General features: G+C 39.4%; 1 protein-coding gene across 2 annotated transcripts in view; it reads right to left on the bottom strand.

Annotated features, from left to right (window-relative positions):
- Nucleotides 1-13,659, bottom strand: part of DNAAF9 (dynein axonemal assembly factor 9) — a 127,637-nt gene that overhangs the window by 100,579 nt on the left and 13,399 nt on the right. For both annotated transcript variants that reach the window (XM_028118779.2, XM_028118780.2), the window contains exons 2-3: nucleotides 6,860-6,939; nucleotides 2,955-3,074 (exon numbers count right to left, since the gene is read on the bottom strand). In XM_028118779.2, coding sequence (XP_027974580.1) covers nucleotides 2,955-3,074; nucleotides 6,860-6,939 — 200 coding nt within the window. The remainder of the gene's footprint in view (nucleotides 1-2,954; nucleotides 3,075-6,859; nucleotides 6,940-13,659) is intronic.

Raw genomic sequence — 13,659 nt, 5'->3', positions numbered from 1 at the left:
AGAGCCATGAAATGGGGCAGGAATATTAAAGCAGTTTGAAGACTGAGAAAGAAAGCAGTCATACTTCCAAAAAAAGAGCAGAGCTCCACTGCATGGCTCCTCAGAAAGCAGAACCATCTCAGGCATCTCTCTAACAAGATGATGCTAGGGAAGTTGCTGGAGGAGGTGGCTGGAAGTGAGAGGAGCATGGCAGCAGGGAGCACCTAAAACAGCAGGTTTAGGGCAATGCCAACACAGTAACACAGTGTGACAGCCCATATTCTACAAAAACCTAAGCCCGATGAATACAGACTGCAGCTGACCACACCACTGGGTGGCCTCTTGAAATAAAGCTCCATGATGCTGACCTTTGGTTTTTCAAAAATCACTCTGTGCCCCATACCTGGTCAGACCCAGGTGTTCTAGGGAACACGGTATAGAGCAGCCTATTCACTGCTGACTCTCAGTTAAGCACTAGAATCACAAGGTGGCAAGGGATGGGACAGGGATCACCTCTCATCCTGTTGGTCTTCTTCATACAGGCCCTCTAAGAGCCTTGCCCTGAATCACTTGTAGATTGCCTGCTGAGGAATGAGAGTTTGAAGTCACATGGAGAGCCTGAGGGGGGCTTCCAGTTTATGTTCTACACTAATGTGTAAAACTCCACAAAGAATTAGGATCCAGTAAAAGAAATAATGCAACAACTACTAAGCCTAATTAAGCATTCTCAGAATCTCATAGGACTCTGATGTCATTGCTCTGAACAAAATTAACAGTAAAAGATGAAAGTGTAAGAAAATTGGATGAATATGTAAACTATTTTAAGTTTTTTTTTTAAAGATTTTATTTATTTATTCATGAAAGACAGTGAGGGGGGGGGCAGAGGGAGAAGCAGGCTCCCGAGGAGCAGGGAACCCAACGCGGGACTCGATTCCAGGACCCTGGGGCCATGACCTGAGCCGAAGGCAGACGCTCAACCATCTGAGCCACCCAGGCGCCCTTAAGTTTTTTTTTTTTAAATAAATCCTTCGTGTTGGCCTCTTTTCCTCTCATATAGAGATCAAAATGTAGATGTATAAATCCAATGATCTCAGTTTGCCAACTACTTGGATTTAAAAAATGAATTTACTAAATCATTTTTAATTCATTAATGATTTATTAATTCAGTCAAAGAAAATGCTCATTTCATAAGCACCCATTGTGCCAGATGGCAGGTAAAGACAATGATAAGCAAAAAAACCCCCACACCTTTGAAGATTTAAACTATTTCCTTAATTTCAGTACTACAATATCCTTAGCAACTTTGGCTGCAGTGAAATCTGTGGCTGGTATGAGCATCTGTCTTTTTATAATTCTAAGTGACTGCCAAGATGAATTCTTTTTTTTTTTTTTTTTAAAGTAGGCTCCACACCCAGCATGGAGCCCAATGCAGGGCTCAAACTCACAACCCTGAGATCAAGAACTGAGCTGAGATCAAGAGTCTAAGCCACCCAGGCACCCCAAGATGAATTCTTTCAAACCAGTAGACATTGTACAGCATAAAGGAGCATTTTTTATTTATTTAATTTTTTAAAAGATTTTATTTATTTATTTGACAGAGAGAGACACAGCGAGAGAGGAAACACAAGCAGAGGGAATGGGAGAGGGAGAAGCAGGCTTCCTGCTGAGCAGGGAGCCCGATGTGGGGCTCGATCCCAGGACCCCGGGATCATGACCTGAGCCGAAGGCAGACGCTTAAAGATTGAGCCACCCAGGCGCCCCAAGAAGCATTTTTTTAAAAAAAGATTTTATTTACTTGAGAGAGAGAGAGAGCACTAGCAGGGGAAGGGGCAGAGGGAAAGGGAGAAGCAGGCTCCCCGCTGAGCAGGGAGTCCAATGCAGGGCTTGATCCCAGGATGCTGGGATCATGACCTGAGCCAAAGGCAGACGCTTAACTGATCCAGGTGCCCCGCATAAAGAAGCATTTTTAAAAATCAAACTCTGAAACTAAATTTGAAATTGAAAGAAATTTAATGGAAGTCATAAATGCAGCCTGCTCCTTCTGCACTTCCTAATAAAAAGAAAATCTAGTCAATTTATAAGGATAAACACTGTTAAGGATTTTACTACAGAAAAATTTTCACATACAGTAGACCAGGGTTCCTTAACCTTAGAACTATTGATAGTTTAGACCAGATCATTCTTTGTTGTGGGGGGGCTGTCCATGTGCACTGTAGATGTTTAGTAGCCACTCTGCCCAGTTGTGACAATCAAAAAATGTCTTCAGATATTGCCAAATGTCCCTCGGGGAATAAAACTGCCCCTACTTTAAAACCACTGCACTACATCCACTGCAAGATGACTTCAATATCAATATTCAATATCAGATGTTAGCTTTCATGCACTCCCAGCTGCTTCACAAGAGCTGCCTGTCTCTTGTTCAGTTTGATTTGTCTACTCCTGTGTCTCTGGATTCATCTGGCAGACAAGTCATGATGCTAAGTATGTGATATCAGAGACAGCTCCTGGGCATCAGCCCACAACAGCATCAACACAGGGAGAGTGTCTCAGAGCTGAAGAAAGGGGAATGTAAGCAGAAAGCCTCCATTGTAATCATGGGCATCGTCATGAATTAAAGTCACACAGAAAACAATTCCCAAAGACAGAGCTGGACAAAGAGCCTTTGTTCCTAAGCTGAAGATCCACATGAAGTCTTCCTTGTAGGAGTAGCCTGCAGGCTCATCCTTTATCCACAACTGAATGTGCTTTCACAGGACAACAGCACATAATCTGAACCTCCCAGCACACAAAGGCAGTGGGCAATTGAGAGGAAAACTAGTACCTTGCCAAGAAGATATAAAGCCAAACTGATATGCACTTTTCCCTCTAAAGCTGATTAACCCAGTAAACATATTCTGAAAACTACTTGTCACTAATCTTGTATCAACCAGCAGGTTACTAACAGGAGCATACTACTTAATACTATATATACTTACCATCTAGAACTTCTTCAGAAAACCCCGTTTTCTCAAAATCACTTGTATTTTGATTGTACAAACCAAACAGAAGATAGTTTGCCAGCTCTCTGCAGCCTCCATTGTACCTGCTATCGATTCCTGCAAAGCAAAGGAGGCTCTGATCAGCTGTACTGTGGGACACAAATGAGTCCCAATAAATTGCCCGTGCTCAGCAAAACCCTGATGGTCAAGTTAAAGGCAGAAGCTCACACTAGTTTTGCGCCAGAAACCAAATTAAACAACTCTGTGATTGAAGCATCAAGTACTCTTACTTGGTTTTCAAGACCTATATAGTTGAGACAGTTAAACAGCATACATTATTGAAGCTATTGATTTCCAAAAAGCAATTTTTCAGTTTAGAAAGAAGCAAAGAATACGGTCCTGCCTGCCATGGCCTGCCATGGCTGGTTAAAGATTTTGGAATACTTTTCAGTTGGAATAGGAATAGGGGATAAAAAATATTCACTTCTCAAAGAGAGCTTTACCAAAACATGGGGGATCAAATAAATGCAGACTAAGGTAGTTTGAAAAGAACCCAAAGAAGTGAAAAAGAGGACAAGTGAATGGAACTACAGACACTCATCATTTCACAAATATTTATCAAATTCAAGGCCCATCACTGTGCTGGATGCTGGAGTGTGTGGTGAACATGCCTGCAAATGGCCCCCATGGAGCTTACAGTCTAGTGGGGTTGGGTCAGAGACAAAAAAGAAATTAAACAATATACCTTCACTACTGCCTCTCAATGGCATGGGCATATGTACTACCTGGTTCCTGAGTATCTCTGAACATGTCATGGGCAGGTGGTAGCTGTCTACATGAGGCTGAGGAAGGAGTTGGAGCAGAAAGAGCTCCAAGAATAGAAATATGGCTAGAGCCTGGGAAAGAGGACTGTCAATGGTCATTCAGACAAGTGAAAAAAGTAATGGTCATTTAGAGCAGACGGGCCCAGGGACTGCCTATGGCAGACGACCTCTAATATAAGAGAACTCCCTTCTAAGCTGAGATCAAAGCAGCACAGTCCTGTTCTATCCCATTCAATGCTTCAGTGAAGGGAGGGGTGAAAAAGAATCAGGGGCGCCTGGGTGGCTCAGATGGTTAAGCGTCTGCTTTCGGCTCAGGTCATGATCCCAGGGTCCTGGGATCGAGTCCCACATCAGGCTCCCTGCTAGGCAGGGAGCCTGCTTCTCCTTTCTCTCTCTCTGACTCTCATGAATAAATAAATAAAACATTAAAAAAAATAAAAAATAAAAAATAAAATGAAAAAGAATCAAAAGCCAGAATGGACTGGCCTATCTAAGGCCCAAAGTTTAAAGGGCTACAGAGTGAAAAATAAACGGCAGACTGAGTAGACCTGGCCTCAGCATGGCAACTTCTAATGGTTCCAGCTGCATAAATTGCTGACATGAAAAAGACTAACCATGTAAAATTAAAGGCAAAAGAAACTCTATGTAGGCACTATGCTTTAGCTGACAAAGTTGCTTCTCATAGGGGTATTATGGGTTAACAATTCTGATACTGCTATATATGTATACTGGAATTAAACAAGTAAACTAATGGTGGATGATAGGTGCCAAGTTTCCTACTGGTGAAGTAGAAGTTTACAGATAAGCAAAAGGGGGAAACTAGAATAACCTATGTGGTAACTGGGTAGGATGGAGACATTAATATGAATTCACATTTAGCTTAATATACAGATGGTTACATAACATTTACAGGTAATGTACACACAAGTATTTTGTTACTCTGTCAGTTGCCCCAGGGCCTAGGAGCAATGACATCCCAGTAGTAACAAGAGTGTATCCAATGCCCAGATTCTGATTTCGAATACCATTCTCCAATAAAAGGAACCCCAGCACTCCTTGGAGAAATGGCTGATTCTAGGACTGGAGCAGGAAATATATAAAATAAGCCTAGAGTATCTTATAGTGCCAGAAAGTACAGAAGTGCTAAACAAACAAAACTTTGATTGGGGGGGTATGTCAAAGGGAGGGACACAGAAGCCAACTGAAATGACAACATAAGTACAGTAATGAACAGGTACTTTTATTCATAGGTAAATTCATGGCAAAGACAGCCCCCACCCTTCTGAGGGTTGCAGCTGGAGAGAGAATCCAATGAATGTTGTTTAAACATTTGAAACTTTTGGCAGGAATTCTGGGCCCACCACAACTGTGGTTTGGTTTTGCTTTGTTTTTAGGTAAAATACAGCTTTAACAAAAAATAATGTAATTTCTATCATAAATCCACATTTCCTTCTAAAAGCAGAAAACTTAATCACTTTTTCCCAAGTAAGCTCAGTAAAATTATTGCGCAGTTTTTTAAATTTCAAACTTAGGCATTTTTAAGGTTCTGCCCTTCATTTTCTCCCCTAAATACCATTTAAGTTTCAAGGAGGGCTTGTGCGGGGGGGGTGTGTGTGTGTATTGAGTGTATATGGTCAAGAGGCATTCTTTGTTCTCTGCTGGCATCAGCCACTATTTATTTTTTTTAATTTTTAAATTTTTATTTAAATTAAATTAATTAACATATAGTATTTTATTAGTTTCAGAGATAGAGTTCAGTGATTCATCAATCTGATACAATACCCAGTGCTCATTCCATCATGTGCCCTCCTTAAAGTCCATCACCCAGTTACCCCGTCCCACACTCCCCACCACTCCAGCATCCCTCAGTTTGTTTCCTATGATTCAGAGTCTCTTATGGTTTGTCTCCCTCTTTGATTTCATCTTGTTTTATTTTTCCCTTCCCTCTCCTATGATCCTGTTTTATTTCTTAAATTCCACATATGAGTGAGATCATATGATACTTGTCTTTCTCTGATTGACTTATTTCGCTTAGCATAATACCCTCTAGTTCCATCCACATTGTTGCAAATGGCAAGATTTCATTTTTTTGGATGGCTGAGTAGTATTCCATTGGCTATATATACCACATCATCTTTATCCACTGTCGATGGACATCTGGACTCTCCACAGCTTGGTTATTGTACCACAACTGTGTTTTTATGGAGACCTACCAACCTCTGGGCTGAGTAGTGGAACCGGATTCAAACCCAAAACCTGCCTAGCTCCAGACTGCATGTTTTTAACCACTCTGCACACTGCCTCTCATAAGCTTAAAAGCAAGTGCGGTTAAGTGAAAACACAAAATCACGCATAGAATATATGAGGAAAGATAAACAAGAACCTAGTAGCGGTTTGCTTCTGAGAAGGAACTTGGGTGTTTGATGGACAAACCACCAGACTTAACAATTCCACTTCCACGACTCAATACTACGGGTATAAATGAAAATGAGATAAAGAAGATCAATCTGATAGAGAAAAATCTCCAAGATACATTGTTAAATGAAAATTTAAAAATTAGGTTAACAACAGTTTGAATAAAATGTTCCCATTTGTGTTAAAAAAAAAAAAGATTCCATTGGCAATGCTATCTCTGGGGAGTGGAACTCGGTATCAGGGATGGTTAGGAAGCTCTATTCATTATCATTTGTGTATTGTCTTAATTTTTAAATTATATGATGCATTTTCACAATAAAAAAAATTAAAGAACAATAAATGCCTAGTTCTGCCACTCTATGGTCCTGAGCAAGTCTGTCTCATCTCCTGGAGTTTCAGTTTCCCGCTCTGTAAAAAGAGACAATGCTGCTCCCTTGCAAGGCTGCTGTGAGGAGAAATGAGATAACATGTACAAAGTGCCTGCCCTGTGGTAGGGCCTCCTTATCCCAGATAGCTCACCTGATCTTATGAGAACAGCACCAGATTTCAAGGGAACAAGAGCTGGGAGAAGGATACTACCTCAAGCTTATCTCACAATGATACTATTATTAATATCTTCCTTGAAAGGAAGCCAAGTTGCCCCACCTTGTTACAAGCACTGACCTAGGATGCAGAGGATCCCATCAGGTCGAGACTTGCTGCTCTGGGTCAAGATGCTCTGAACCTGGCGGAGTCGGCTGCAGCTGCAACAAGAACAGAAATCAGCTCCTGAGTGCCAGCACACAAAGGCATGAGGAGGAGGAATGATGCTAGGGATGGAAACTGGTCCTTGCCTGGTTTGGTATCAGAACTATTAACATGAACTGGGAAGTACTCCCTTCTCTTCTATCTTCTGGAAGAGATTATGCAGAATTTATCTGAAGCCTAATCTGAACCGCTGATTACAAACTGGACAGTCTGTGGCTCTGTGGCTCAATAGAAAGTGGAGCCAAAGGCCCTCTCATGGTCAATGCTAGACAGGACTGGGACCCAGCAGCTGATCAGAATGCTCTCTGATGACTTCTCATTTTTGAGGATTATCAAAGAAGAGTTTCCACACTTATTTGCCCCAACTGTGGTCCTCATCAGTTTTCCAAAAACAAAAACAAAAAACATATAAAAACCAAAAAATTGGTTTAAGGATCTAAATGAAGCTCTGATTCATCATCACAACTACCTGCAGTTAGAGTGTCAGCCAAGGGTATTTGTCCCCCTTTCTGGGCAGGTCTATTCCTGTGGCCTTAGCAATACTCCCTCCTCCCAAACAAAGCATAAGGAGAGGCACTCCCAGACATTAATATCACTTCTAAGGATCCCATGGTCTCCATACCAACCCCTCCTCCTTCCCAGCAGTCCCAGAAAAAGATGCTCAATTTCCTGCCTAAGCCTGATCCTTCCACTATATCTCTCCCTGTCACCTCCGGGTTCAGGATCTGCCTCCACTACTCATTCCCTAAGACTCCTGTATTTAATTTTTTCCCTATGGTCAGCATAATCTCAGCCTTACCACATCATTATTAACTAAGATCCTCCACAAACCAACTACACTAACTGTTCCACCTACGACAGTCAGAATTCATCCCCACCCCTCGCTGAATCTGCTCCATCGCACTGCCCTATATTCAACCAAACAACAGTATTCAACCAAACAACACTATTTCTCTTCTCTGAGTTCTTTTTTTTCCCGTGGATTCTTTCTGATGTTTCCACTCCCAAAAAATCGATTCCATAACTTAGTTGTCATTATCATTGCCTTCCCTCATGATGTTCACATATACTACCTAACATCTAAACCAAAGACAGTACTCCAAGAAAAGAAAGCTATACACCAATATCATGAATATAGCTCTAAAAACCCTTTCATTTGACAAAATTCAACACTTGTTCACAATAAAAACACTCAGAAAACTAGGAATTAAGATTATATTTAATAGTGAAAGACTGAATGCTCTTGCCCTAAAAGGAGGAACAAGAAAAAAAAGTCTGCTCTCATCACTCCTATTCAACATGATAATGGAAGTTCTAGCTAGTGCAATACGGCAAGAAAAGGAAATAAAAGACATACATATTGAAAAGGAAGAAATAAAACTATCCTTATCTGCAGATGACATAATAGCCTATTTAGAGAATCTCATGGAATCTATAAGAAAATCCTAGAACTGGGCACCTGGGTGGCTCAGATGGTTGGGCATCTGTCTTTGGCTTGGGTCATGATCCCAGGGTCCTGGGATCGAGTCCTGCATCGGGCTCCCTGCTCCTTGGGAGCCTGTTTCTCCCTCTGCCTCTCTCTCTCTCTCTGTCTCTCATGAATAAATAAATAAAAAGTTTAAAAAAAAAAAGAAAAAAAGAAAATCCTAGAATAAGTGAGTTCAACAAGGTTGCAAGGTCAACATAAATCAACTCTATTTCTGTATCAAAGCAATGAACACATGCAAACCAAAATTAAAAAAATAATGCCATTTAAATATAAATTTAACAAAACATGTATAGGATTTACATGCTAAAAACTATAAAACACTGATAAAGGAAATCATAGAAGGGGCACCTGGGTCGCTCAGTCAGTTGAATGTCAGACTCTTGGGTTTTGGCTCAAGTCATGATCTCAGGGTGGTGAGATCAAGCCCCACGTCAGGCTCCAAGCTCAGCATGCTGGAGATTCTCTCCCTTTCCCTCTGCCTTGGCCCCTCCTCCTGCTCACACCTGCTCTTTCTCTCTAAATAAATAAATAAAATCTTTTTAAAAAGGGAAATCAAAGAAGATATAAGTAAATGGGGAGACACTGTGTCCATGGGTTAGAAGACTCAAGATAGTATAGGTGTCAATTCTCCCTAAATTGATGCACAGGTTTAACACAATTCCTTCAAAATCCCAAGATTTTCTATAGATATAGACAAGATTAACCCAAAACTTACATGGAAAGGCAAAGGAACTAGAATAGCTAAAATTTCTGAAAGAAGAAAAAATAGAGGGCGCCTGGGTGGCTCAGTTGGTTAAGCGACTGCCTTTGGCTCAGGTCATGATCCTGAAGTCCCAGGATCGAGTCCCACATCAGGCTCCCTGCTCAGCAGGGAGTCTGCTTCTCCCTCTGACCCTCTTCCCTCTCGTGCTCTCTATCTCTCAGTCTCTCTCAAATAAATAAATAAAATCTTTTAAAAAAGAAAAAAAAAAAGAAAAAATAGAGGGGCACCTGGGTGGCTCAGTCATTAAGCGTCTGCCCTCGGCTCAGGTCATGATTCCCGGGTCCTGGGATCAAGCCCCGCATCGGGCTCCCTGCTTGGCGGGAAGCCTGCTTCTCCCTCTCTCACTCCCCCTGCTTGTGTTCCCTCTCTCACTGTCTCTCTCTCTCTGTCAAATAAATAAATAAAATCTTTAAAAAAAAAAAAGAAGAAAAAATAGAGGAATCACTCTGATGTCAAGACTTATTACACAGCTAAAGTAATCAAGACTGAATGGTACTGATTGAGAGACAGACACATAAATCAATGGAACAAAATAGAATTGCTAGAAATAGACCTACACAAATACAGCTAATTAATTTTTGATAAAGGTTCAAAAGCAATACAATGGAAGGATAGTCTTTTCAATAAATGGTCTTGGAGCAAATGGGTATCCACAGATAAAAACATGAACCTCAACCTAAATTTTGTACCTTACACAAAAATGAACTCAAGACAGATCACAGATTTAAAATTTTAAATGTAAAACTATAAAATCTTTAGTTTTTTTTAAAGATTTTATTTATTTATTTGACACACAGAGAGAGAACACAAGTAGGCAGATCAGCAGGCAGAGAGAGGGAGGAGAAGCAGGCTCCCTGATGAGCAGAGAGCTTGATGCGGGGCTTAATCCCAGGATCCTGGGATCATGACCTGAGCCGAAGACAGACACTTAACCGACGGAGCCACCCAGGCACCCCAAAACCATAAAATCTTTAGAAGATAACAAAAGAAAATCTTCAGAACTTAAGATTTAATGAAATTCTTAGACTTGATATAATCCAAGAAAAAAATCAATAAACTGGACTTCATCAAAATTGTAAACTTTTGCTTTGTGAAAGACCCTGTTGAAAGAATGAGAAGACAAGCTACAAACTGGGAGAACATATTTATATCACATATCTGACAAAGTAGAATATATAAAGAACTCTTAAAACAACAGTAAAAAATTTAAAATCCAATTAGAAAATGGGCAAAAGGCATAAAGAAACATTTCCTCATAGAGGATAAAGAGATGGCAGATAAGCACTGAAAACATGTTCTACATCATTATCCACTAGGGAAATGCAAATTAAAAGCACAATGAGCTATCATTATACATCTATTAGAAAAGCTAAAATAACAAACACTGACAACACTAAAATGCTGGGGAGGATTCAGAGAAACCGGATCATTCATACATTTCTAAAGGAAATTAAAGTTAGACACCAATAATGGAAATACATCCATGTTCGTGACTGGAAGCCTTCATATTGTTAAACTGTCAATTCTACAGAAAGTGATCTACAGATTCAGCATAATCCCTATCAAAATCCCAATGATGTTTTTTGTAGAAATAGAAAAATCCATCCTAAAATTCATAGGACATCTCAAGGGACCCAGAACAGTCAAAACCATATTGAAAAAGGACAAAGCTGGAGGACACACTTCCTGAGTACAACAGTAACTACAAAGCTATGGTAATCAAAACAGTGTGGTACTGGCCTAAAGACAGACATTGAACAATGTAATGGAATAGAGAACTCAGAAATAAACTCTTTTTGTGACTGGCTTATTTTACTCACTATAATATCCTCACAGTCAAATGATTTTTCACTAGGGTACCAAGACCATGCACTGAGAAAGGACAATTTTTTTTTAAGATTTTATTCATTTGACAGAGGGAGGGAGAGAGAGAGGGCACAAGCAGGGGGAGGGGCAGGCAGAGGGAGAGGGAAAAGCAGGCTCCCCGATAAGCAGAGAGCCCGACGTGGGGCTTGATCCCAGGACCCTGGTATCATGACCTGAGCTGAAGGCAGACACTTAACCAACTGAGCCACCCAGGCACCCCAAAAGGACAATTTTTTTCAACAAATGACTTTGGGGACACTGTATTATCCACATGAGGAAGAAAAATTTGGACCTTACTTTACATCATATACAAAATTTAACTCAAAACAGAAAAAAGACCTAAATGTAAACCTGAAAACTGTAAAACTTTTAGAAGAAAATATATGGGAAAAGCTTCATGAAACTGGATTTGGCAATGATTTATTGCTATGACACTAAAAGCACAAATAAAATAGAAAATACAGAAATCAGACTTTATAAAAATTAAAAACTTACGTTCACAGAAGGATACAATCAACAAAGTGAAAAGGCAAACCACAGAATGGGAGGAGATATCTGCAAATCATGTATCTGGTAAGAGACTAATATCCAGAATATATAAAGCACTCCTACAATTCAACCACACACACACACACACACACACACACACACACACACACACCCCCATTCAAAATAGGCAAAAGACTCGAATACACATTTCTCTAAAGAAGATATATGAATGGCCAATAAGCACATGAAAAGATGTTTAACATCACTAATCATGAGGGAAATGCAAATCAAAACAAAAAGGAGATACTAATCCCACACAAATTAGGATAACTACTATTAAAAAAAAGAAAAAAACAAGCAAGGATCAGGAGAAATTGGAAGCTTTGGGCACCGCTGGTGGGAATGTAAAACTGTAGCTGCTGTGGAAAACAGTATGGCAGTTCCTCAAAAAATTAAAAATAAAGGGGCAGGGGGAGGCAAAAATTTAAAAATAGAATTATTTTATAATCCAGAAATTCCACTTCTGGATATATATCCAAAAAAAAACGAAAACAAGGATTTGAAGAGATATTTGTATACCCATGTTCACAGCAGCAATATTCGCTATAGTCAAAAGGTAGAAGTATCTACTAATAAGAATAAACAAACTCTGCTATATACATACAGTGGAATATTATTCAATCTTACAAGAAAGGAGATTCTGAAACATGCTAAAAACACGAATGAACCTTGAAGACATAATAGTAAGTGAAAAATAAGCCATTCACAAAAAGACAAATATCATATGATTCCATTTTTATGAGATACCTACAATATTCAAATTTATAGAGACAGAAAGTACAGTAGTGGTGTTGGGCTGGGGGAAAAAAGTGGGGTTACTGTTTAATAGGTACAGAGTTTTATAAGATGAAAAGAGTTCTGTGGGTGAATAAGTGGGATTGCAGCACAACAATATGAATGTACTTAATGTCGTTAAACTGTCCATTTAAAAAATGGTTAAAATGGTGAATTTTGTTACAGGTATTTCACCACAATTAAAAAAAAAATTAAGTTAAAAAAAGTCAATGTCACGTAAAACAAAAAGAACAGAGAGGGAGAACTCCTAATGTGAGAGATTAAATAATAATAACAGCAATGTAATGTAAAAACCTTAATTTGATTAAAAAAAAACAGGGAAATATCCCTGAGACATCTGGAAAAATTTGAATATGGACTGGGTATTTGATGGTAGTAGGGAATTACTGTTAATTTTCTTAAGTGAGATGTTATTGTATTTATACCTAGAATGTTCTTTTTTTTTTTTAGCAGATACATGAGGAAGTACTTAGAAATGTCATGATATCGGTAACTCTTTTGAAAAGGGTTTAACAGAAAATCAGAATCAGAAAAACAAAAGAAAAATAAAGATAACACACACAGCAAACTGTTAAAAATTACTGACTCTAAGTGGTAGGTATATCAAGTATTTACCATACTACTCTTTCACCTTTTCTGTATTGTTTGAACATTTTCTTAATAAAAATCTGGGGCTGGAGGTTAAGGGTGGAAGCAACTGTGGGTTTTAGAAGCAGCAGAACAGAAACTGCAAGACGATCCAGATTAAAGCAAGAAACTTCTTTCCCTGGGAAATGGATGTCTGCCCCCACCCCACTCTTTCATGTTTACTACAAGATCAATCTTGCAATAATTCTCTGCACTAGAAATATTTCATCAAGTTGGTCCTTTGGCCCATTTCCTAACCCATATGAACAGCAGACAGACTGCCAAGGTTACCAAGAGCTCTTTGGTTTTCAAACTAACAAGCAGCCAGTGACAAAAAACATGAATCTGTCATGTGACCAGGAAACAAACAGCTCCCCCAACTACTGCTGTGGAAAGCCAAGACAACACTGAGAACAGGAGCAAAAAGCGTTTCTTTTCCACAAGTATCTTGGCCAAATAAAATGGAAGCATATAAAATACAGAAAGACCTTCCTCTTCCCAGAGTAAAACACTATTCTAATTAGTATCTCTTACTTTCCTGTCAAATGAGTAAAACTAAATTCAGTTCTTTCCTTTATACATTTTCATGCTTCCCAAATTTAATTTTTAACCAGAACATAGCCTATT

This window comes from Eumetopias jubatus, unplaced genomic scaffold (assembly GCF_037043125.1).
Source record: "Eumetopias jubatus isolate StellerSeaLion01/CBP00866 unplaced genomic scaffold, mEumJub1_p1.0 scaffold_9, whole genome shotgun sequence".
Lineage (NCBI taxonomy): Eukaryota > Metazoa > Chordata > Mammalia > Carnivora > Otariidae > Eumetopias > Eumetopias jubatus.
Note: the sequence above shows the minus strand (reverse complement) of the source record. Positions and strands in the feature narration are given on the sequence as shown.